Source organism: Schistocerca americana, chromosome 4 (genome assembly GCF_021461395.2).
Source record: "Schistocerca americana isolate TAMUIC-IGC-003095 chromosome 4, iqSchAmer2.1, whole genome shotgun sequence".
Lineage (NCBI taxonomy): Eukaryota > Metazoa > Arthropoda > Insecta > Orthoptera > Acrididae > Schistocerca > Schistocerca americana.
The window spans coordinates 244,918,026-244,945,201 of record NC_060122.1 but is presented as its reverse complement, the minus strand read 5'-3'; the positions used below and the strand labels follow the sequence as shown (position 1 = coordinate 244,945,201).

At 39.9% G+C, this 27,176-nt stretch overlaps 1 protein-coding gene across 1 annotated transcript in view; it reads left to right on the top strand.

Moving 5' to 3' along the window:
• The window catches only part of LOC124612974 (acidic amino acid decarboxylase GADL1), a 149,937-nt gene that overhangs the window by 106,639 nt on the left and 16,122 nt on the right, over nt 1–27,176 (top strand). The window contains exons 7-9 of the mRNA XM_047141503.1: nt 2,891–2,969; nt 6,313–6,512; nt 16,644–16,788. Of these exons, the coding sequence (XP_046997459.1) occupies nt 2,891–2,969; nt 6,313–6,512; nt 16,644–16,788 (424 nt within the window). The remainder of the gene's footprint in view (nt 1–2,890; nt 2,970–6,312; nt 6,513–16,643; nt 16,789–27,176) is intronic.

Below are 27,176 nucleotides of genomic sequence, written 5' to 3'. Positions count from 1 at the left end.
GGGTATTAGTCTGTAATTTTGTGGGCCCCTCTTGTACATCTCTCATACGTAGGAGTCACCTGCAGTTTTTTCCATTTGCTTGGGACTTTGCACTGTGTGAGAGATTCACAATAAAAGCAAACTAAATAAGGAGTCAATGTCATGGAGTACTCTCTGTAAAACCAAATAAGGATTCCATCCAGACCTGGTGACATATTGGTTTTCAACTCTTTGAGTTGCTTCTTTTTGCAAATGATGTCTATTACTATATCCTCCACAAGGGAGTCTGTGCAACTATCAAACAACAGTATGTTTTTTAGTGATTTCTTAAACATGAAATTTAAAACTTCAGATTTCCTGTTGCCATAGCAGACTGATCAATGAGTGACTCAATAGAAGCCTATGATCCACTTGGCTATTTTATGTAGGACCAGAATTTTCTTGGTTGCTTGCAAGATCTTTTGCTAAGATATGGTGGTGGAAGCTGTCGTATGCTTCATGCATTGATCTTTCTACAGATACATGAATTTCTACTAACTCTTGCCTGTCATTATTTGCTCATTCGTTTTTGAACCAAGAATTTAGCAGACTCTGCTTCTTCAGCATTTTCCACATTTTTTTAATTAAACAACAGTGGGTCTTTTCCAGCCTTAGTCCACTTATTCGGCATATATTTCACCACAGTGCAATTTATGCTTTGTCCATAATTCGTCTGTGTCCATCATATTGAAACTAAATGATGTTCATCCGTTGTATAAGTGGGATTAACAAGTGTTTATTTGCTTTTTCTAGCAGAACTGCTCTCATAACTTTTTTGAGGAATTTATTAATTTCAGTAGCCACCCTCCCTTTGATAGCACTATGATCACAAATCCCTTTCTGTATACTAACACTGTCAGAAAGGTCAGGCCTCTTTGTAGAGATCTAAAATATTTCTGTTGTGTGTGGGCTGTTGATCTACATGTTTAAAACAGTCTTTGGAACATAATATTGAAAATTACTTCACAAGACTGTCCATCCATACCACCTCCAATTGATCCATAGATGTCACAGTCTATACTCTGTAGATAAAAGTCACCTCCAAAATTGCATGCTCAGGGTATTTCTGCTCTACTAACCATAAACTTTGTTTCAATATTTCTAAAACTGTCACAGAGGAATCATGCAATCACTAAAACATCCAATAATTAACTTGAATTCATGTAGGCCAGTTACTCGCATCCAGATAACTTCACAGTTGGACTCAATTGCAACCTCCATAGACACAATATCTTTGTTGACTGCAATGAACACTCCCCCTCCTATGGTGTCTAATCTTTAGTTTTGATATATGTTCCAGGCCTTGCTAAATATTTCAGAGCTTTCTAATTTGGGTTTCAGGCAGCCCTCCAATCTGTAAATAACTCGAGTGTGATGGGTTCCCTGGAGGGAGATTCAGGAATTTTGTTACAGATATTTTGACAATTTTCTGTTAAAATGTTGACAGCAAAAGTGTGTTTACTTTGCATGTGATATGATCGACTGATGAGTGCTTGTCTAAGGACCTCAAACTACCGCATGGCCTAGCGTACTAAAATTGTAATTACCACATTGTTTATTTTTAATGTCTCGATTTAAAAAAAGTAATAATAAGTTATCTGGTTACTATAAGTCTTCTACCACCCTATTTCTCTATGTTTTTCCATTGCTGCGTTATCTTGGAAGCTTTCTCATGAAATAGCTTTTTCCCCTCTTGAAATGATAAGAATTCAAGAAGAATGTTGTACTTAACACCAAAGGCACACACATTTAGGGCAATCATGCATGTCAGCAACCACTAACCAGTATTTAGCAGTACGCATTTCATGAATTTCAGCTAAAAATATGCCTGCACTCAATTGTGGGAATTCATCATAAAAGAATCCATTGAAATCTAAGTAATCATAAACCTTGTCAAACACAATTCAAAGTACCACATCAATAAACCTTGGGACCTGGTGCTAAATCTGCTTATAAAACAGCAGGAACCTATCAACCAGAGCTCAAAGAACAAGCAAACAAAGGACTCCTGGGGACGTGGACAGAATGACAGTGAGCCAAGTGCGGTGCTGAGGCTTATACATAGGACAGAATACTTCATCCACCGCTGGATATATGGAAGAAGGAGGGAACACTTCCACTCTTGGCACATCTCGTAGCATGTCTGATTGTAACAGTGGAATCTATTGTCAAATTGTTGTGCATGTTTGTCACAACAACCTTTCTGTTTGCCAAGAACCTTTCACTCATGATATATGCTGGGGAATACCGAAGAACCATCTGCCATGCCTTTTCTTATACTTGTTGGCATTATAGCAAATAGTCAGAGCAGATCATGGGAACCTATTTTTTGCATTTTCTACGTCTTTCCAGTTAGGTCCTACTGATTTCCCGTTTTGTTCTAGTTCCATGTCCACTGTCCTTATTCTTAAATATTTTAACCTACTAATAAGCTCTCCCTTCAGTAACGCTGTTTCCACTTTGACAAATATTCTGTCTGTTGTATGTTTCACACCTTCTGAAGACAGAAACAAAAATATCTATTATTTTATCACATTTCAGTGCTTACGCTGAATGGTTGTGCTACATGAGCTATTATTCAGTTGTGTCACTTTAACATCACCCATGTTGAGCACATTGATTGGGAGTAAATTTGGTGTTGAATAAAATTTTGTCTAGTCACATTTTCTAGATGGCTTGGATTGAAATCTCCAGTGGTTAATGACTGTTCATATGCATATCTGATGTTCTGCATTTGATTTCAAAACATTCTTTCTGACTGAGCAGTATATTATATTCTTTATATTTTGTCATTTTTTCATTTAATAGTCTTAAAGTAAATGGCTGCAAATGTGCTCTTTAAAAAGATAAATTACACTTATCCTTTTTCTAGGACTGATTCTGTCTCCTGGAATGCTCACAAAATGCTTGGTGCTCCACTTCAGTGTTCTGCCTTCCTTCTTAAAGAAAAAGTGAGTTAAGTTTGGTAAAAGTTTATTTTTTAACTGATCACTTAATGTGTATGAGCATATCAACATGTAGAATGAAACTTCTTTTTAAAAAAACACTTACCTTTTATATTCTCCTGCAGACAGAATTATTGTGCATATTGCAAATTTCCATTACCTCATGGTTTACTAGTTATATATTTTTATGCTAATTTAGCAGTGATAAATAACATATTGATGGGAAAAAAGAGTAATAAGACAACTGTGTATAGTTGGTGATTGAAAAACCTGCAGAAGCCTCTTCAAAACCTTGTATTTCTTACAATCACTAGTCAGCAGTCAGCATTTTTTGTTTGTTAGTAGTATGACTAAATGAAAAACTGTTTCACATTAATTAAGGAATATGGAACTATTACATAAAGCATGTGAGCCATTCAAATCCATTTAACTCTCTCTGTCTTAAGATTAGACTAGCATTTTGTGTCCTTGTCCTACTATCTGTAACAAATGTCCACATATGTAAGACAGTAAAATGAAAATTCATAAACATATGAAAGACATAACACCTTCTTAGTCAGTCTTTGGGAGGAGACTGTCAACCATGGCGCGTTAGCAGGAACAATTCCCATAAGTGTAAGTAATTGTAGTTCCAGGTTACATACAGGACAGCAAGGTAAAGGAATGGAAAAAGGAAAGTGGTAGGGGGGAGCAGGAAGGGTAGAAAGAAAGAGAATTCTAAGAAAACAGTAGGAAGGAGGGTAGAGAACAGCCAACAACAGAATGAACCCAGTGAGAGTAGTAAATGTGTATGCTGAACCAGAAAATACCATCTTAATTTTATTAAGATATAGGGAGAAAATTTATGCTGGTGATCGAAGCAGGAAGAGTTCGGTAGAGATGTAAAGGAATGAGGGCAGGTGCTACAGGGGACTGAGGAGAGGCCAGAGGAGCCCGTGGAATAGTTGAGATTAAGGACAGCAGGTTTGCAGTACCAGAATGTGTGTGGTTGAGAGAATCTGGTTTTTGTAAAGAGAGGCCAAATCAGATTGGATGAATTCAATGTGACAGTAGCAGTTTATCAGACTATGCTGAGTAGCATTCACTGTAACAGGTGCTTAAGCTTGTCCTCATTTTATTAATGATCATTCATACAGAAGGACTGTTGATTGTGGTGGTGCCAAACAAGAAAACTGCACAATAATTGCAGCAATATTGGTGAATGACATGGATGCTTTCACAAGTGCTATGGTATATGCTATGCCTCTAGTAGGGCTGAAATGGGAGGTGATGGAAAGATCCATGGGACAGATTTTGGAAGCAAGTCTATCACAAGAATATCATTCATGGAATAAGGTAACTGGAGAAGCAATAATGTAAAGATGAAAAGAATGTGTGGTAATTTGGGTATAAAGTGGGCATCCTCCTTGGGAGGAGTACAAAGAACTTTTGGGAAGCTATTCATTTTTTGAGGATATAGCAAGAAGTATTTGCTGACCACATTTCACTTGTTCCAGTCGATGTAATGTGATGCAAGTGCTTCTGGGTGTTCAGCTGAGTTGTTATTTCCATTTCACGTACAATATTTCATCAGCTGACCCAGCTGTTTTCTTCATGTACTGGGAGTTGTTCTGTTGTGTGAACATGCTGCCTGGACTCCGACCAAACTGTGAACTATTGTTGGCCTTGTACTGCTATTTAAGTCTGTGTTCGATTCTCGATGCCCACTACACCTTTTGAAGCTCTTGTTTTTCAGAGCTGACATTGACATTCTGTGGAGCACACATTCTCTCAGTGTTTCCCAGCTATTGTTGCTTTGACAGTCAGTGAGGTTTTAATAACTTGATTACTGGATCCCCAACCCTTGTTTAAATTGAAACCCCTGCCCACTCCAAAATTGCTGCTAATAGCAAATTACCTAAGCTCAGTGGGGCATGCTGCAGCATTACTCCCTCTGGAAGCAGCATAGGATGTACAGAGCAAATCTGTAGAGTAGTCAACAAGGTGCCAGTGATAAGTTCCAACATGTCCAAGAAAGAATGAATAGCATTGACAAATCTGTGGAAGAACAAGGAAACTAATTCTGACAGCAGGCAGGGGTAATGCTATGATCTTAATGTCACATATGGGCTATAGTAAGAAGATTTTTGTTCTTTTGTATGAAGTTGCCTGTAGGTAGAGAGAAAGATGGTATGAATAAAATTGAGAGGAAAGTGATGATTATTCTTAAAGAATAAGACATGCTTCATAACACCATTAACAGTCTTAGAATACAAGCAGCTGTGCCACCATGACTACCGCATTCCTAAAGTATGCAGAAAGGCATTCCTCTAAGACCCATAGTAATATTAGTGCACTTGCAAACCAGCAGGCAAAGTACCTGAAACACATTCTCAATGAGGAACTATGAACATCACATTCACAGCTCAGTTCACCTCTATCAGCTTTGGCCCTGGGATATGAATATTATGGTCAATTTTGATGTATAATCCCCCATTACAAGAGTTCTACTTTCAAAGTCCTTGGAACTAATTGTGGAAAAGTTCAATGATTGTTTCACCGAACTCCTTTGGCAAGTTTTGATGCCAACTTAATTCCTACTGGATGGAAAATATTATGAACAAACTAATGGCATGGTACTGTGTAGTCCACTGTTGCCTGTCAAGGTGAACCTGTACATGGAACACTTCAAACCAAGGGCACTACAATCCCACAAATTCAAATCATTGTGCTTCTATCAATAGATGGACATCAAGTTTGCGATGTGGCCACATGGAATGAAACAACCTAAAGAGTTCCTGGTAACATTTAAACTCTGTCCATCACAATATAAAATTCAGTATCTGGATAGATTGGTAGACTCTTGTTGAGACATAGCATCCCAAGTATTTTGTTCTTGTCAACAGAGATAAAAGGTCTTCTTTTGTAACGTTAAAGAAGGTCTAGGTCTCCAAAACCAGGTATATACAACATTCCATTCAAATGAGGCATGTCTTACATGGGGCAGACTATTACAACAGTTGAAGAGAAATGTAAGGAACATCAGTGGCACACACAACTAAAACAACCAAGCAAATGAGCACTTACTCAAATATAATCATGAAATTAAACAATTAGACTAATAATGTCATGCAAATGCCAAGTTCCTGTAATACACTGCAGCTTGCTACCATTCCATAATTTGCATTTGTTGATTCAGATGTTGGTAAACAATCATTGAAAATATGAGAGGCTATCTTCTTCTGGTGCATTTTTCACTGATTGTGTCAGATTTGACTGTACTTCTGTATTTGAGATACATATATCTCTGTCTTACATAGTTAACATGACTTTATTTGAACTTATGTTGATTGAGTGTATCATTTTAAAGGGACTGCTGCATCACTGCAATTCTGCATCTGCCACATATCTTTTCCAACAAGACAAATTCTATGATGTGTCTTATGATACCGGTGACAAAAGTGTGCAGTGTGGACGAAAAGTTGATGCGTTCAAGTTATGGATAATGTGGAAAGCTAGAGGGAATGAAGGATTTGAATATTTAGTGAACAATGCTATGGACTGTGCACAGTAAGTATCCACAATTAGATGCAAAACTTTATAGTTAACAATAGGTGAGCAGAGAATCATCACATGAGATGAAAGCAGAATTAAGTTATAGTTTCATATTGCTGATGTCATCTTGCTGCTGTTTATTTGAATAGCATGTACTTCCAGGGAAAAATGGGTTTATTCATGGAAAAGAAAGGGAGCTTAGAGTTTAATGTCTACATCAACAGTAAAGGCCATTAGACATGGAGCACTGACTCAAATAGAAAAGAATGGAGAAAAAAGTTGGACATGGCCATGGCCTATCATTTGCTGATCTGGATTAGAGAATCCACAGAAAATGTAAATTTTGATGTGTAGATGGGGATTTCAGCCTTGCTCCTCCTATAGTTGAGATGGTGTAAGAAGATCCCTAACAACTCATATCACTGTTACAAGCTTTCAATTGCAATGTGCCAACAGATGGCTGTTTACAGAGTTGTGACAATGCTGAGATGTTTCTGTAGAGGTGTTTACAAAATCACGTTATGTTATTGGTTGAGGTAGGCTTGCAAAGCTGCTGGGCTCAGCCCACTACAACTATCAGGACTCAAATTACACAGATTCAACTACAAATGCAAACATGGTGTATTAACCATTGTACTGAGTGATGGCACATTGATTAAAAATAATGTTTGGAACTTTTCTCTTTATACAGCTGTGTTGAGTTTGGTTTTCTGTGGTTTTCTTAAATCACCTAAGATTAATGCTGGGGTGATTCCTATAACAAATCTATTGCCAATCTTGTTTCCCAACTTTAAGATAGCCAATGTTCTGTTTCTAATTTTTCTATTACTGATGAGCAGTTATATCAAAACTTTTTTCCATCTTAACCACTGTGTCACCTTATTCTGCATACCCATGGCAATAATCATAGATTTTAGAAGAAGCAGTCATGAAAACATAATTGTTACACCTTACAAATGCATAATATGTGGTACCGTTAATGCGGATATCCATGAATGTATTGAATATTCCAAATGGACAATTCTTAATGAATGAGGGGAGTATGTCATGTTAGAAAACAGTATAAGACTATACAAACCATTTTGAGGCACTTTGCAGTAGTCATGCAGTATGTGTAATTGTTTGCAATTTTCAGAGAAGTGTAGCAAGGAGTGTAGCAAGCAAGTTCCACTCAGCACAGTAGCATTTCACGAAATGGGAGGAGTGAACTTCACATTGCTCTTGTAGTCATGTCAACAATAGAAATGAAACACAACAATGGGAAATCCAGGATGGAATGTTACAATATTATGAAAAGGTTAGTTGTTACTCATTGCATAGTGGAGATGCTGAGTCACAGACAGGCACAACAAAAAGATTGTCAGAAAATGAGCTTTTGGCCAACAAGGCCTTTGTTGGAGATAGAACATACACGCACATGCACGCAGATGCAACTCACACGCATGACTGCTGTCTCTGACTGCTGAGGCCTCACTCATGGTGACAGATAAGTCCATCAACACTTGATAAACTGCGCCAAAAACCACACTCTCCAAGTTGTGAAGCTTCTCCTTTTGATCCTGAAGCAAAACTCAGAGATGTGGCACAGCAGTTAGCACACTGGACTTGCATTCAGGAGGTGTTTCAAATCCACATCTGACCATCTGATTTAGGTTTTCTGTGATTCTCCTAAATCATCCCAGGTAAATGCCAGAATGGTTCTGTTGAAAGGGCGCAGCTGATTTCCTGCCCCATCCCTGAAACAGTCTCAGCATGTGGTCTTCTTCTAATGACCACGTTGTTGACAGGACGTTAAATACTAATCTCTCATGGTTCCTGAAGCAACATACAGTCTTTGCTAAGCCACCACTGGCTACTCAGTGCTGGTGGCTATAGCACTTTCTGAGTGCTGCATTAGACCAACTGCTGGTTCTTGTTAGTGAGAGCAGGCATTCCCTTCTTCATGCTGCATTGGGGTTTGGGTGTTGACATGGTCTACAGTGGCATGTCTACAGTGACATGGCATGACTTCATGCACTCATATCTTTGTTAACCTGGCAGTATATTCTCCTTTGGTTCCACCATCTGAGTTAGGACTTCTTTTTACCTAGGGCCGCTTGCTGCTCTCACAGCGCTTCACAGCTGTGTCTGGCGGTCATACCATTTCTGCCATACCTAATGGTATTATGGCAGGTGTTCTATATTGGTCATGCAAGTCATGCAGTCTCAGCTAATGTGAGTACCCATACAGCACACACATACTGGCTCAACATGGCAGTACTTAGCAAAGCACTCCAGTGACAGACCCCAGAAACATTGTGAATGCCAGCAGAATTGTGGTTGTTGCACTTTTGCCCTGCAATGCATGCCAAGCAATTCAGCCAAGAGGTGGATCTCTCCATCCCTTTGCCTCCTCACGTTGACTGTATGGGCAGCCAGATGATGAGTAGTGGCTTGAGGATGACCTTTGCTGCTGTTATTTGTCTTCTCGGGTAGCTGCACTTTTGCTCCACCAGAACACAGCTCATGGAGGAGATCAGTAATGTGTTTGGATGTCACTACCCAAGGATAGGATAGCTCATTTTGCTGGAGAACTTTTCTTTTATGGTGGTGAAGATGCTCTAAGTGTGGCTCAAGGATGGCCTATGCTGCTGAGTATTCCTCATGGTTCTGTACTGTGATCATCATAGTCACACTATCCTTAAAATGTGCAAATTATGGGCGCTGACATGTGGAGGAAGAGTGGGCAGTTTGCAAACTGTTATCATCTGGAAAGGCAGGACTCTCTGGCAGATTGAACCTCTTCATTGTTGACAATGTTTACAGTGACAAATTTTTCAGCTGTGATGTCCATCACTGTCTCTAGTCTTATCTGCTTGTTGCCAAAATCAGTGATTCGTTGACGAAAATCCACGTGATCTGCAGGCTCTATTAGGCCTCCCTTTGGCATATTGATCACAGGGTCATAGAGTAGTACATGCATATAAATACCATACATGGTCCACTTTGCATTAGATATTTACCATCTTATGTTACACTGAGAGATGAGCCTAGTCTCTTCTCAGTTTTCCTTGCTTAGATCAGATGCACTGATGACCTTGTATCCTAATTTCTTGATCTCCTCAGGACACATAATGTCCTTTGTGAAGTCCATCTAGCCTTGGACTGCTGTTAGACACGCCTCAGTGATTGAGCAGTACATATCCAGCACAAAATGGAACCGTGTTGCAATAATTGCATACGCAATTTTCTTCACTTGGCAGTGACTGTAATATCTTTCTGGGGCAAGAACTTATTCTTCATCCATTTTCCATACAAATATAACAAAATGAAGGGCTCTGTTCAATTACAGGGTTAAAGCTGTTATAGTATTGAGGATTTTCTATCAACTTTGACTAGTCTCCAGGCAGAAATAATCAACAGTTACGATCAAACACTCTTCATTCACACACAGTAACCAGAAAAAAATGCACATCAAGTGAAAACAAACATAGTGCAGAAACAAGATCCAAAGCTCAATGACTCTGAAGATAGAGCACTCCTCGTTCTAGAGTCATTGGCAGCCAATGGTTGCCACAGTATTATTTGATGGAAATATAATGAAGAGGCAAAAGAGCTCATTAATTCAACTTTTGCTCAGTTGAAAACTTAGATCTTCAGCAGCTGGTTTTGATATCTTCAAACACTGGTTAAAATTTTATTGTTATTTAATACTACTTTTTGAAGGAATGTGTCACATCTATTTTCTTGTGCAATGAGTTATTGCTAATTTCACAAATCTGTCTTGTTTATTTTTCACATTTGCGTCTATTATTTTTTCTTAAATGACAATATTTTATTGTGGCTTGTTTGTTATCCAGTATATCGATATAACTATTTGTCAGGTTCAGTTAACCAGAAAAAATTTAAGGCTGCAGAATCTATCCTCTTATTTTGACAAGTAAATAAAATATCCAAATGTGCTAAGTAGAAAATAAAATCACATCATTTACAGGTGGACTGAAGGTACTTACTTGAAAATTATCAATCAGAAATTGTTAGTTGTGAATTATAAACTTTCAGTTCTGAGAGTTCTATCACTGATACCATAAAGCTGAAGAAAGAAAGAGGAAATCCTCCAGATTGACTATTTAACTCCGTCCTGTTCCTAATGGGCACATTATATATCACAATTATTCTAGGTATTGAGTATCTCCACTCCATACTCCACATTGTCATTCATTCAGATGCATGTGCCAGTTCCCCCAGGGCCCTTGCAACCCTTGTGAGTACATACTTGGCTACGGTGGGGCCCCAGCCTTTGCAGCATTACTTCCTTACCATGCTGCATGCCTATACTTCCACTATCCCTTTCTCCCTCAGCCTCTCCATCGGAAGGTTTTCATGGTGCTGACCCTGCTTGGACCTGGTTTGTGATTGGGCCCCGAGTTTCCACTCCTTATGTGTTCTACAACTTTTCATCAAATAAACAGATGGTCCCCATTGTTGGGTTTGACCTGCCACCAATTTCCAAAATTTTCCAGAAGTGTGAATTGTGCACGGAAGGTCACCCAATGTGGTGTGTGCTCCACCTTTGTGTCTTTCCTTCTGTGCATCTTTCCCATTAATACAGTAATACATGCAAAACCCAGTGTGGTAGCCATCCTGTTGTGAGGGGAGTCATCAAGTACCTGCATGCTGGAAGCCCCGTGACCACAAAGGGATCACACAGTTGGTGCCTAAGCTGGAAACTCTCCATGTCTGCCAAGGAGTATATGCTCATCATGATTGTGGCACAGGGACTCTGAGAAATGGATTACTGGCAAGGTAGCTGTTGCTGAGGCTGGTTGGTGCCCGCGGAGAAAACCCTCATTCAGAGTGAGTGGTACAATGGCAGATCAACTGCAAACAAAGTGGATGAAGCTATTTCCCACTGGTGGCCATATGGCCCCAAAAGTCTATTTGAAAGGACAGTCCTCTTTCAGTGTAGAGAGACATATGACAGTAAATTGTTCCATTCCCTGTCTCTACTATGGGAGGAACATAGGGCTAAGCAGCAAGCAGGGCAATGCTGCCCGCAATACTTGGTTTGTACAAGGGCTGATGGTGATTCCTTCTTGGCCACAAAGCCCTAGTTCTTTGTGGAGAACTTAGAAGACAAGTTTGGGGAACTGGCAGCCGTATCTACAATGAAAAGTAGGTCAATTCTTATCAAAACAGTATCCCCTGCCTCAGTTGTAACAAGCTGGGTGGCATACTGTTGAATGTCATTCCCCATAACAGCCTAAATTTAGTTCAGTGCATCATTTTCCACAGAGACCTGCTCTTACAATCTGATGAAGAGCTACACTTCAACTTGGAGCAAGGGGGTGTACACTTTGTCCATCGTTTACATAGGGGGCCAAAGGATTATAGGATTGCTATCGGTACCTTCATCTTGGCTTTTGAGGACGATTCATTGCCTGAAAAGGTCAATGTGATGGTTTCCCTATGCAGTGTGAAACCGTCGTGCCCCCCCTCCCCCATGTGGTGCATCAGGTGCTTAAATTTGGGCACACGTCTTCACGTTGCAATACTCCCACCTAAAGAGTCTGTGGACAAGCGCTGCATATGAATGCTCCCTGTGCACCTCTCCCCATCTGTGTCAACTGTGGAAACACCATTCTCCCTGGTCACCACACTGTGCTGTTTTCAGAGAGAAAAGAAAATACAAGAGTACAAGACTCGGAACAAACTCAGTTATCAAGAGGCCAAGAAGAAGTATGAGCTGTTGCACCCAGCATGTCAAATAATGTCATATAACAACAACAAAAAGATCAATTATTGACAATATAATGCAGATGGATAGATAAAAAAATCTACTCACCCAAAGGCAGCAGGAGGACACACACACAAAAAAAAAGTTCAACTTTTACAAGATTTTGAAGCCAGTGGTTTCTCTCTCTGGCAGAAGAGATGAAGGGGAATGGAAAGAAGTGAAGGAAAATGAGTGGAGAGGCGCCTCATTGCCTACAAGTGGCTCCGTGCCTGGGTCCACCATCTATGAGGGGTGTTCAAAAAGAAACGAGCCGGAGGCATAATTACAGAAACCAGTACCTGTAGGTTAAAAGTATTGACGCTGGCTGTTGAGACACTTGTCCCACTGTGACACAAGTGAATTTCTATCTTATAAAATTCCTGTGGCTGCGATATTAACCAGTTCTGCATGTACAGCTGGATGTCGTCGTCCGAGGTGAATCGTTTGCCAATCAGAACCTTTTTAAGGGAACCAAAAATGGTTTAATCACAGGGAGAGAGGTCCGGATTGTATGTAGGGTGGCCAACAACCTCCCATTTGAATTTCTGCAGGAGTGCCATTACTGTGTTAGCCGTATGAGGTTTTGCATTGTCGTGGAGCAGAATGACCCCATGGGTGAGACAGCCTGGTCGTTTTGATTTTATTGCTTAGCGAAGGTTGGTCAAGGTTTGCAAGTAATGCTGGGCATTCACTGTTGTCTCCTGCTGCAGGAAGTGAATCAGAAGGGGGCCATTTCTGGTCCCCTTAAAAAGGTTCTGAGTGGCAAATGATTCACCTCGTACGACAATGTCCAGCTGTACGTGCAGAACTGATTAACATCGCAACCCTGGGAATTTTATGAGACAGCCATTCATCACCTTGTGTCATAGTGGGACAAGTGTCTCAACAGCCAGTGTTAATACTTATAACATACAGGTACTGTTTTCTGTAATTATGCCTCTGGCTCGTTTTGTTTTGAATGCCCCTTATAATAAAAAGACGGAAGTGAGAATGCTTGGAATGGTATGTTTCAACCATTGGACCATGTACCTATCCTTCACAGATTTGGTCTAAGATCAGACATCTCCATGCATTCCAGACACGTGCAGGTGTACCTGGTAGTACCTTGAATGGCCCTTTCTACACTGACCCAGAAGCCGTTGCAAAACATTTTAGTTTGCACTATGCTCATCTATGCTATCAGCATCTGAGAATTATCAACTGGCTTTTTGTGTCCCAAAACAGCAGTTGTAACAAAAGCAATTATCTTTTACTGCACACCAGCTGGAGCACCATTTAGTGAGTGGGAATGGGTCAGTGTCGTCGCCCAGTGTGCAGGGCCAATGTGCATCCACAGCCAAATGATCAAGCACCTACCAGTGGATTGTCAGGGTCATATACTTGCCATCTTTAACTGCATCTGGAGTAAGGGTGAGTTCCCATCACAGTGACGAGAAAGCATCATTGTCCCAATACTGAAACCAGGTAAGCACCCTCTAGATATAGACAGTTATCACCCAGTAGGTTTCACCAATGTTCTTTGTAGGTTGCTAGAATGTGTGGTGAGCCAGCGGCTCTGTTGGCTCCTTAAGCCTTTGAGTTCTGGCTCCATCCCAGGGTGGTTTTCACCAAGGCTGTTCCACTACTGGTAATCTGGTTTATCTGGAGTCTGCCATCCAAACAGCTTCTGCCTGATGCCAACACATTATAGCTGTCTCCTTCGACCTGCAAAATGCTTATGACACCACATGGTGACACCACATCCTTGCTTCCTTACATGAGTGTGGTCTCTAGGGTGCACTCCCAATTTTCATTGAGAACTTTCTGTTACACTGTACATTATTCATTCGAGTTGGTGGTTCCCACAGTACTCCACATGTCCAAGAGAATGGGGTCCTGCCGGGCTCTATAATGAGTGTCCCTGTCTTTATAATAGTCATCAGTGGTCTGGCAGCAGTTGTGGGGTCCTCAGTATCACTCTCCTTGTATGCTGACAACTTTTTCCTCTACTATTCCTCCTCTAGTGTGGGTGCTGCTGAACATTGACTGCAAGAATAGGTGCAAGCATGGACCCTCACCCATGGCTTTCAATTTTCCACTGCCAAGACTCATGCCATGCACTTCTGTTGATGTCATACCATTCACACACAACCAGAACTTCACCTCAATGAACAACTAGTCAATGTTGTGGAGACTTGCTGCTTTTTAGGCTCGGTCTTCGATTCTCGGTTGACATGGATTCCCCATCTTCACCAACTTAAGCATCTCGATACACTTTGCTGCCTGAGTAATGCCATCTGGGGTGCAGATCACACTACCCTTCTGAGCTTCACAAAGCCTTGATGCAATTCCCCCTCAATTATGTCTAGCATATGGTTCAATGTCATTCTCAGCATTGTGGATACTGGATCCGATACACCAGTGCAGGGTTCAACTTGCGACAGGAGCCTTTCAAACTAGCCCTGTGATCAGCTTACTTGTTGAGGCTGGGGTCCCTTCACTGTGGATCAGGCACCAACAACAGCTTGTCAATTATACTACCCATGTTCGCAGCTCTCCTAAGCATTTGAACTACCATCTCCTCTTTCCAAACATGGTAATCCATCTCTCGCAGTGACAGTCCCCATCAGGAATTACGATTGCAATCTTTGTCCAGTCTATCCTCTCTGAACTTAAGTTGTTTCCTCTTCCTGCTCTCCTCAGGACCCACTCCCGTACACCTCCAGGGTGCATCGCTGGGCCACAACTTCTTCATGACCTGTAACAAGACTTGAAAGACTCAATTTGTCCTGAGGCCCTCCACTGCCGATTTTTCTTCACCCTTGGTGCATCCCAGGTTCAGAAGTCACCTACACCAATGGCTTGATGGTTGCCAGTCATGTAGGTTCATTCATGTGGAATATACTGAACTGCTCTCCTTTCCAGATGACTGTAGGATTTTCACTGCGGAGTTGGTAATCACCTCTCGTGCTCTTAAGCATATCTGTTCCTGCACTGGTGGGGTCCTTTCTCATCTGCAGTGACTCCTTGAGCACTTTGTAAGCTCTCAGCCAGTGCTACTCTTACCATCCCTTGGTCATTGCTATCTAGAATTCCCTGTATGCCCTTGAATAGTGTGGATGCTCAATGACATTCATGTGGACCCCATGCCATGTCGGGATCCCAGGGAATGAACTCATTGATAGCCTGGCCAAATTGGCTACCAGTATACTGTTTCTTGAGATCGGTACTCTGGAAACAGACTTCCAATTGGTATTACGCTGTCAAGTTTTTGGTGCCTGGAATACGGAATAGCTCTCCCTGACTTCACCAATCCTCCATACAGGCCTCTTGCTAGGACTCTACCATCTTTCACCCACTCTGAATCAGCCGTACTTGGCTGACTCGTAGGCATCTCCTCCACAGCAAAGACCCACTCCACTGACATTGTGGAGCCCATTTGATGGTGGTCCACATTTTGCTGGACTGTCACAACCTAGTTACCCTTTGGCAGACTCTTAATCTCCCTGATGTGCTACCTCTAATTCTAGGAGACAGTGGCCCAACAGCTTAGTTACATTTTATTCATGAAGCAGACTTTTGCACTCTCTTTAAGGAAGGGTGGCTTAACCTCATTGGCCCATTGAGGGTTGGCAGAACAGTCTGTCACCTCTTCTGCCGACACCGGGCTGCAGCTGTCTGGACTTGGTGATCCAGCCTGGTCCTCATTCTACCTGCTCTTTTACTCTTCTTTCCCCCATCTTCTGTGGTCTGTTAGACTTGTTCATCTTTTGTCTCTCTGTGCTTCTCTTGCCCTGTCCTTGTAGCTAGTCTTTCTGAGGTAGTCAGTAGTTGGAGGCTGACAGATGTATGTCCTCTCATTGCGCTCTGCTTTTAGGAGCTTCCGACTGCTCTCTTGCTTGCCTTTCTTCTTCTGTCTCCCTTTCCTCTATTTGTCTCTTAACTCAGCCTCACTGACATTGATAGGTCTTGGGGTTTTCTTTTCCTATGTTTTGTATGTTAGGCTAGCTCTGATCTACTGTCATATAGACCTATCTGTTTGAGGAAAAGGGGACTGATGACCTAGTGGCTTTGTCCCTTTAAGCATCCAACCAAGCAACCAACCAACCAACCAGCCATGTGCCACAATTTTGTTACAATAAATAACATCCTGCTTCTTACCTCTCATTCATAAAAATAATAATGCACTGTTCCTTTCAAATCTGTATCAGCTATTTGTGAAGGGACACAATTTACTGTTTCTGTGTTACTAATAAGGTGATTTCAATATAATAGAAGGAAACATTCCACGTGGGAAAAATTATATATAAAATCAAAGATGAGGTGATTTGGTACTTAATTCTAAAATTTATGTATAAAAATACATCTTTGTATTTTCTAAATACAAAACAATTTTATTTCTTAATCCACAGGTATTTCAAAAAAGAAATTTCAAAGAGAAAAGGGTATAGGCTTGTTATACCTGAATTTGAATGTACCAATGTGTGTTTTTGGTTCATTCCCCCAAGACTGAGAGATAAAAAAGAAAACGAAGAATGGTGGAATGAAGTAGATATGGTGAGTAAGCATGAGATGGTGGAATATTTATTTACATTTAAGAGTAAAGGAGACCACTCACTGAACAGTAGAGGTGCAGAGTCATTGAGAGTCACAAACAAAAGGAAAAAAAAGAAAAAACTTATCTAGCATTTGCTTTGCATGTGCCCTCTCCTCTCCCCCTCCCCCCCCCCCCCCCCCCCCCCCCCCACACACACACTTGAACATCTACACTGTACCAGCAGGACATACCAGATGTGCATGTGTGTGTGTTTGTGTGTCTGGCAGGGTGGGGGGGAGGGGGGCATGCGTGCATGTGTCTGGTAAATTCTTTTTTGTTTGTGCCTTTGATGACTCAATGCCTCTGTCATTATTCAGTAAGTGGTCTACTTTACTGCTAAATATTTACATTCTGCCAGAACTTTCCTACATATTTACAGCAGAATATTTTGTTTATTTGATTAGCTTGAAGAAAAGCATCATTGTATGTACAAGTATTTTAGCATCTAATTTGTTTCAAGTACTTGTCTTTGCAGTTTCTTGAGTGTATATGTGGATTTCTTTATATCTGAGGGGAGTAGTATACTTTGATAATTTTTTTGTTTATTTCTAATCAGTGGCATAATAATTTTGACACATCATGTTTCTGGGTGAACAGATTCAATGGAACAAAACTTTGTAGTGCCACACTCAATCAGTAACTAAAGACAAGCATGGGACAACAGTAGTGTATGGTATCTTCCATTCAGGGATCAATAATAATTGCAATCCTTCCTCTACATCACATAAATTTTGTTTTTATTCTGAATATTGTTGCCACAAATGGTGACCCCCACAGGAGCTATGGATACGAGAAAATCATCAAGTGTGAATCTACAGCACCAATTACAATGGGCCTATTTTACTGGAACAACCAGTGAATGAATTGATTGCCAATCTTCACTCTCCTATCCATGCAGCTGATGGACATTTACCAAAAACATCATGCTTACTGCAGCCCCCGAACATTTCCTCTGTTGGCTGCATTGCATCATCTGTACCGTAACATCATGATTCTGCTGCAGTTGACAGAGCAACCAACCTGTGGTTCAAAATGCAGGAAGTTTTGTTTCCTGCTTATGATGTGTGTGACAACAATATACCGTTTATACTTACCATTGGCGCATTGGATGCTCAGAGTATCCTATTACTGTCAAATGTTATTCATGTCACTCCCACTGTCTGCAGATATCAGCAACTCAAGACCACGTGCTTCGCCGTGTATGCAAATCAAGGGACCAGTGGATACAAGTCTTAAGTAATAAAGTCTTTGGTGACAAATCATTGTCAGTGGTCATCACCTGTGAATGTTAAATACAGACACTTACATTTCAGAAACATTCCCATGTTAAATGTGTTTCAGACAACTCCCTTTCACCATTAAAAGTTCTGTGATTTCAAACAACAGTGAGGACAGTCTTCTCAGAAGAATTTGGCTGATCAAATGAACAGCACATGCAAAATGACAATGTGGGTGTGGTACCTCAATAGGTTATAGTGTTGCAGTGATATTTTCAACCAGTGCTACTAGAGGGCAGCAAATCCACATTCTCCAGCAAGACTTGGGCACTCTCCAGGGACAAAGCAAGAAAAAAACATTCCACAGTGTTGACTGACACAAGCCAAAGGGCAGTGGCCATTGGGGAGCATGCAGAAGTATCAACAAATGGCAGTAGATGTGGTGTTGGTACCATTTACATTTCAGACAGCAAACAAAGATGTGCACCTCATCTTACAGTAACCCAAATGACAACAGCAACTGGGTTTAGGTGTGACCAGTTTTTCTTAGAAGAATCTCCTGTTTGTCTATAGATGGAAAAAAAACACATCAGAAATTACCAATACTTTCAATGTTGGCCACAATCAGCAGTTGGTCAGTGCCAAATCAGCCAAGATATCAGTCATTACACCCAGCATTGGTAATGTAAGACTAAATGAAATACCAGCTCGATATTACAGTCCAGGTATTTCCTACGAACCATGCCAACTGTACATCACTGATACTTTTATTTCATGCACTTACTTCATCGACTTAGGATCATACCAGACTCACTTCAGCTAACTCTTGGCTTACAACTGCTAAAAACTTCAAAATTCCTACATTTGGTGTGGAGACTGTGGTACTGAATCTAGGTTTCAAAAAAGCATTACAGTGGTCTTTTGTGATTGCTGATGTTACAGAACCCATTCCAGGTGCCAATTTTTTGCGTTATTATAACATTTGCTATGAATATACAGTTCGATGTCTATGATACCCTTACATATCTCTACATTACACAACATGACTTATAAACCTCAATTATGACAGTGAACAATTAATTTCATATGATAGGTGAAACAATGTTTGGCTAGAAATCACAGAGGCTCACTTTTGGTGACCAGTATGTCAGAAACTGGCAGCAATCTAGAAATTCTGTGGCAGCAGTTCTCACTTCTATGAGGTATGTGAAGGAAAAATATTAATAATGCAAAAACTCTTCAGTGTAGTCTCTATTGTAATCACACCAGATTTATTGATGGATCGATCAATGTAATTACACATACATCTGGTAAGGTAAATAGGCGTGGCACTGAGTGATACATCACTAGTACCACATCACGTGGGTAAACAACAGCACTAATTTAAGGACTGGCACAGACTGTCTCAGCCTCATTTGCCTCAGCTCACCAATGTATATTACCTGCCCTCCAGTGGACTTATTTACAACAACCTTGTGATACTCTGCTAATTCCTGGACATGGATTTGTGCTCTGTTATTCCTGGTCATCGATGTTTGGCTTTCACATGGATATGTGTACTTTTCTGATATGCTACTGTCTGCATTTGTAGTTCAAGCACATTTTGTATTTACTGTGAGTGCATTGATGGTGTGTGTGTGTGCACTGAGAGACTGGTTGATATTACAGTATTTCCCAGCCTGGCAAATTTGCAGTGTTCTCCAGAACTAATGTTTGTTGTATTCAGTAAATCTCCAGAGAACTTTAATTGCCAAGACCTTTAGAAATGTCTGGCTCTGTTTAGTTCAATACAAATCGGGATCTACTATTTTCTGTGATGTATTTGTATTTAACTGATGTTGAATAAAACCAGTTTTGTTGAAGAAGCAGACTTATGAGAGTTTCCATGATACTGTTTAATAATAATAACAATAATGTATTCATAATGAATTACCATAGTAAACTATTGCTGCTGGAACAACTTCACAGTAGCAGTATTAGAGAGTTACTTGTGGCACTCTTTTGTTTGCCATTTTTAGAAAAAAATCTGAGTTGTAGTAAACTACTTGCAAAATATCTTGTCTTCATATTCAGAAGTACACAATGATTGCTTTTTAACAGAATTGAAGGTTTAATGCAAAAAGCGCCACAGGGCGCATGAATCATAGAACTATAACAATAATGTATTCACAATTAAATACCATAAACAATTGCTACTGACATAGCTCTGCATTAACAGTATTAGCCGCTAACCAATTATTTGTACAGTTCTTTTGTTACCATTTGTAGAAAATATTCTGTGTTATAATAAATTAGTTTTAAAATATACTTTCTGCTTGTTTGAAAACCATGGAATGATTACATCACAACAGAATGTAAAGCTTAATGCAAAAATTAAGTTCCACAGGGCACTTGGACCAAAGTACTTGATGCACCTGCAAATATTGCCTGCAGCCTTTGAGCTCGGTTATCTTGATGTAACGTCCTGTAAAGCATCAGATCTAAATAGACAAAACTGGAGAGAGAAAATTGCAAAACTATTTAGTAATAATAAAGTCAATTGTAAATAAAAAAATTCTAATATTTTATTTTTAGCCAATATTTTCTTCAGAATATGATTGTCTGGTATGGTGCATATACAGAACACAATATTTGTGAGTACAAAGCCCTCAGGCTTGAAATGCTTAATAGAATAGGTGATCAGCTTGTGGTAGCCACGTATAATCACATTGTATGCAATGCTATAATCCCTTAAGTGCAACAACTGCATCCTGAGGTACTAATCAGTTTTCACCTGTACCAGTCTCCAACATATGAGTCAGCCATGAATAGAAATCCATTGGGAAGGATACTAAGTCCCAGTCAGATTTTTAGGATTTCAGGCAGAGTATGGTTTATTCAGATTTTGAATAGGACAAAAATACTTTTTCTTAAATGGCAGAGGTTTCATGGAGGGTTTGGCTAGTAATGGGAAATAATTACTGAAATAAGTTATTGTTGGCATCTTCAATGTTTGTAGTCCTGTCTTCCTCAGTTGCGTGTAATATTACAGTATATTGATAATTTTTACTTATGGACCGTCTGACAGCAACTGAATAAAACACAATTTTAGTGCCATACGCGTTTCGCCTTTATTTTCTGCAAGGCATCATCAGTGGCAAGTTGTGTGGACAATTTCTTACATATTATGCTCCTGTTGCATTTTTGGTGTTGTTCTTCTTCTTATGAATGCCAATTTGTGGTTTTTTCGCACATTCCACAGCACTATAAACTGAATGCTTGTTTCAATGCAACATTTTGGTTTCTGTTATTATTGTGATATAAAGTAGATAAGAAGGAAATTAGATTGTTAATAATGCATAGATGACAGTGTAAAAGTTGCACAATAGCAAAAAAAAAGTAAATGATCAGTTTCAAATATACGTGTTCTAGAGAATATGCACATGATAATTATTAATTATGTAGGATTGATAAATTGGGATTGGCATGATGGAACACAGCTTTTTTGTGTAGCATGTATGTGACAGGACTAGTTAAGAAAACAGAGATAAAATAAGTAGGATTACGTATAGCATACACAGAACCTTGGGTTATCATTGGGATCCAGCTAAGTAACAAGTTGAAATGTCTACCAGTCATTTGACTGGTTTGATGCAGCCCACCATGAATTCCTCTCCTGTGTCAACCCCTTCATCTCAGAGTAGCACTTGCAACCTATGTACTCAGTTTTTGCTGGATGTATTCCAATCTCTGTTTCTTGTCAGTGTTTTCTACATATTCCTTTCCTCAATGATTCTTCAGAGGACCTCCTCCTTTCTTACCTTACCAGTCCACCTAATTTTTAACGTTCTTTTGTAGCACCGCATCTCAAATGCTTTGATTCTTTTCTTCCCCAGTCTTTCCACAGTCCATGTTTCACTATCATACAATGCTGTGCTCCATACATACATTTTCAGAAATTTCTTTCTCAAATTAAGGCCTATGTTTGATATTCGTAGACTTCTTTTGGCCAGAAATGCCACCACTAGTTGCTCCGTTTCTCATTAATTACTTTGCTGCCTAGGTAGCAGGGCTCCTTAACCAATCATGATGTAAAGTTTCTCACTGTCCTCATTTCTGCTTCTTCTCACTACTTTCGTCTTTCTTCAATTTATTCTTGACCCATATTCTGCACTTATTAGAGTCATCATTCCATTCAGCAGATCCTGTAATTCTTTTTCACTTTTACTGAGGATAGCGATATCATTAGGGAATTTTATTATTGATATCCTTTCACTTTGAATTTTAGTTCCACCCTTGAACCTTTCTTTTATTTCCACCATTGCTTCTTTGATATACAGATTGAACAGTATGTGTGAAAAGCTACATCCCTGTCTTACAACCTTTTTAATCTGAGCACTTCATTCCAGGCCTTCCAGTCTTATTGTTCCCTCTTGGCTCTTGTACATATTGTGTATTACCCTTCTTTTCCTATAACTTACCCCCTATTTTTCTCAGACTTTCAAATATCATACATTGTTTGACATTCTCAATTGCTTTTTCCAGATTGACAAATTTTATGAAAATGTCTTGATTTTTCTTCAGTTTGCTTCCATTATCAACAGCAACATCAGAATTGCCTCTCTTGTGCCTTTACCTTTCCTGAAGCCAAACTGATCATCATCTGACACATCCTCAATTTTCTGTTCCATTCTTCTGTAAACTATTCTTGTCAGCAATTTAGATGCATGAGCTGTTAAGCTGATGGCACGATAATTCTTGCACTTGTTGGCTCTTGCAATCTTCAGAATTGTGTGGATGATATTTCTACGAAGGTCAGATGTTATATTGCCAGACTCATACATTCCACACACCAATGTGAACTGTCATTTTGTTGCCAATCCTCCCAATGATTTTAGAAATACTGATGGAATGTTATCTATCCCTTTGCCTTATTCATCTTAAGTCTTCCAAAGCTCTTTTAAATTCTGATTCTTATACTTCATTGTACCCTTTCCACCTATCCACCCTGTTCTCTGTATTTAACAGTAGAATTCCCATTGCACACTTCATGTTATCATACTTGTTTTTAATTTCAATGAAGATTGTTTTGACTTTTCTGTGTCCCGAGTCAGTCTTCTGGCAATCATTTCTTTTTCGATTTCTTCACATTTTTCATGCAGCCATTTCACCTTAGCTTCTTTGCATTTCCTGTTTATTTCATTTCTAAGTGACTTTTTTCTGTATTCCTGAATTTCCTTGAACATTTTTGTACTTCTTTCCTTCATCAATCGATAGTGATTTACAAATCAATAAACATAGTTTAGAAAGTTTTCCTAGTAAACTGTGTTAATGAAAGACAAAAGTGTTGGCTTATTTTTCACATTTCATTCCCTACTGCCTTCCAGAATTATCCTCTGGAAGAATGTGTATAAAGTAAAGAAATTATTTATTCAACAGAAATGAGCCATAAGAACATTATGTGTGGAGCACTTTTCAAGGATCTTGGAAACCTTTGTACTTACTTTCTAGTATATTTGCTCCACAATTGTTTTCATTGTAGATAATAAAAATCAGTTTACACCAAACAATTGCAATACAAGAAACAAACACTATTTTCAAACAATGGAAAGTCCAGAATTCAATAATGACAATATTATGAAAAAGATGGATTGCTACTCATCATATAGCAGAGATTTTGAGTCGCAGACAAGCAATACAAAAAGACTACTAAACACCTTAGCTTTCAGCCAGAAGATCTTCTTCTGAAATAGGCAACATACACACACAAACACACATATTCATGTAAATGCAGCTGACACACACGAGTGCTGTCCCTCGCTGCCAGGGCCAGACTGCGAAACGAGCAACTGCTCATGGTGGGAGGAAGGTGGTGGTGGTAAGGAGGAGGCTGGGGTGGGGAGGAGGGAGAGAGAGCAGGGTACAGATGTGTGGGAGGGGAGGGGGAGATAGAAAAGGAGAGAAGTGGAAAGACTGTGGGTGGGCGTGAGGAATAGAAGGCTCTGAAGTGGAAATAGAGAAGGGATACGTGGGTGCAGGACAATGACTAATGAAGGCTGAGATCAGGACGGTTATGGGAATGTGGGATAAATTGCAGGGAGAGTTTCCACCTGTAAAATTCAGAAAAGCTGGTGTTGGCAGGAAGGATCCAGATGGTACAGGCTGTGAATCAGTCACTAAAGTGAAGAACAATATGATGAGCAGCATGCTCAGCAACTCGGTGGTCCAGCTGTTTCTAAGCCACAGTTTGTTGGTGGCCAGTCATGAAGACAGATAGCTGGTTGGTTGTCACAGTTTGTAGTTTAGCTAGTAGATCACTTGACAGGTCTCACAGACTGCTCTGCCTTTGATGGGACAAGTGATGCTTGTGAAGGCTGGAGTAATTAGTGGTGGGAGGATGTATGAGAGGCCTTGCATGTTGGTCTATTATAGGGATATGAGCCTTGGGGCAAGGAGTTGGGAGGAGGGTTTGTGTACGGATGAGGGAGGATATTGTATAAGTTCAGTGGGTGACAGAATAGCACTGTGGGATGGATGGGGAGGGTAGCAGATAGGACGTTTCTCATTTTGGGGCATGACGAGAGGTAGTTATAAAAAAAAATAGTTGTCAATAGATATTGCCTCGTTATCTAAAATCTGTATGGAGAAAGAAGAACCCTGACAGTTAAATTATGCTTGGTGCAGGTACTGTGAGCACCCTCCACAGTGTACCATGTAACATAATTTTTTTACTCCTTTAAGGAGACACCTCATTATTATGACAACCATATAGACAGCTATTGTTTTTAGTCACTTAGCTTCAGCACTAACAGCTGCCTTCTGTGTGTGGCTACACACTGCGAGCTTTCAGGGCTTGTGTTTCACATAGAAATAAAGGATTATGTAAGAGGGAAAGGTGTTCAGCATTAATATTAAGGAAGAAATTGGAAATACCTACCAAACCAATGGAAATTTAAAAACCTATTTCATTAGCCACTCTTTGTAGACATTATCTGTTATTTACATTCAGGGATGTAGCTGTATGACAAGTAGCAGTATTGATCATAAAGCTTCAAGGCCTGTAGTAGTGCATTATAAATACACCTCAGTTGTTACAGATGTCAGTATAATAAAGTAAATATTAAGGTAAAAGTAGAAGATAAACATCAGTTATTTGATATAATTGAGGAAGTAGTAGTAGTTTTTTTCCAGGCTTTCACTCTAATGTTTTAAGTGAAATGTAGCTGGGCTAAGGACAAATAGTGTCAAGCTGTGCAGTGATAGTGCATTGTAAAATACAGGGTCTGCCCCATAAAACCAGTACGCCTCACACCCGGGATCCAAGTAACTATGAACTGACTTTAAAAGTGTAGATAATAGTGATGTTAGGAAACATGTAGTTACTGTTTATTATAAGAGATGCTGAAAGTGTTGGCCATGAACATTCAGGCATCGGTGACTTTGTGTGGTGATGTTACCATGTTACCAGCAACACAGACTAATTCTGCAGGTGTGATGTTTTTAATTATTCTTGTGATGTACTGTTTAAGATCATCTGTTGTGTGAGGGTTGAGGATTGTCAGTATACACTTTGCTCTTTAAGGTTCCCCCGTAAATAAAAATCACGTGATGTTTAGACAGGGGACCTTGGCGGCCAGATATCTCTACTGACAGGTCTGTCTCCAGGGAACACATTGGTGATGCGGGCCATACTTTGCTTGGATATGTGAGCTGCTGCTCCATCTTGTTGGAATACTGCACACAGTCTCTCTGCATCTGTTAACTGTGCATAGAAAGTGTCAAAGATCTTTAGATATACGACACTGTTTAAGGTGTAATTGAAAAATATGGGACCAACAGTGGGCATGTCAGACAATGCACACCAAACACACACCTATCTTCTCTGAGTGGAGAGGTTCTCCGTGTATAATATGTGAGTTGTCCAGTGACTGGTATATGCAATTATGGAAGTGTATACAATCTGACAAATGAAACCGCGCTTCATATGACATGAAGTGAAGGAAGGGGTCCAAGTAATGGTTAGTAATTGAAGTTAACAGCCATTTACAACAATGAACTCTCTTTTTCTGATCCTCAGATTTCAACTCTTGCACCACACTTTTAATTTCATATCCTTTAGTACAAGACAATACGATGTGAGAGATACACCAACCCGCTGTGATAACCTCATTACCAGCTTGCAGGGACTTCTTGTAGTCCATGAAAATTAAGTCTATAGTTTCAGAGGTCATCACTAAAGGTTGCCAGTTCCTCTGCACATTGTGTACAGATTCTACAACCCTCCATTTTGTGTGCAGATCTTGAACAGTATTGCTCATTGGGAGTTTCCTACCATGATATTTTGCTTAAAACATTTCTTTACATTCCTTAATGGAGCCTGTCTTTTTTGGAACACTGCACAATACCAATTCGCTGTTCTAATGCAAACTGACTCATTTATATAACAACTCAACAATATGAGCTTTTCACAACTGATGCACAGACACACAGCTGCACTCAAATTTCCAATAAAATGCAGTGTAACCAACTTTTGAGACAATGTTGCCACTTCACAAGCAGTTGGACTAGAATTGATTAACTGGTAAGTGGGGCATTCTGGTCTTATGTGGGACACTCTGTAGTATAAGTACAAAGGTCTTTTTCTCAACATATACCTTGACTCAGTCCACATCCCTGAATGTTATAAGGTTATGTTTCCTGAAGTTCTCTAAAAGATACAATGAATGAAAGAATGAATGTGTAAAATAAGGAACATGGTGTAGAGGGGAATGGCTTGGCAGTATGGCAGTCACTTGTGTAATTGACTATCTCAACAACAGGCGCTTGAAATGTGCAACCACAAATGAGTTAGGAAAAGACTATGTTTCTGGAAGGAAGAATGCCAATCAGAAGAAAATAGTATGACAATGGAAATTCCAGAATGGAAACAGCAAACAAACAAAAAGGATAGTCAGTCACTTACCAGCAGAAAACATCTGTATGGTACAGAGGCACACACAAAAATGTGGGCATAGATGGCTTTGAGCACTATGGGACTCAACTGCTGAGGTCATTAGTCCCCTAGAACTTAGAACTAGTTAAACCTAACTAACCTAAGGACATCACACACATCCATGCCCGAGGCAGGATTCGAACGTGCGACCGTAGCGGTC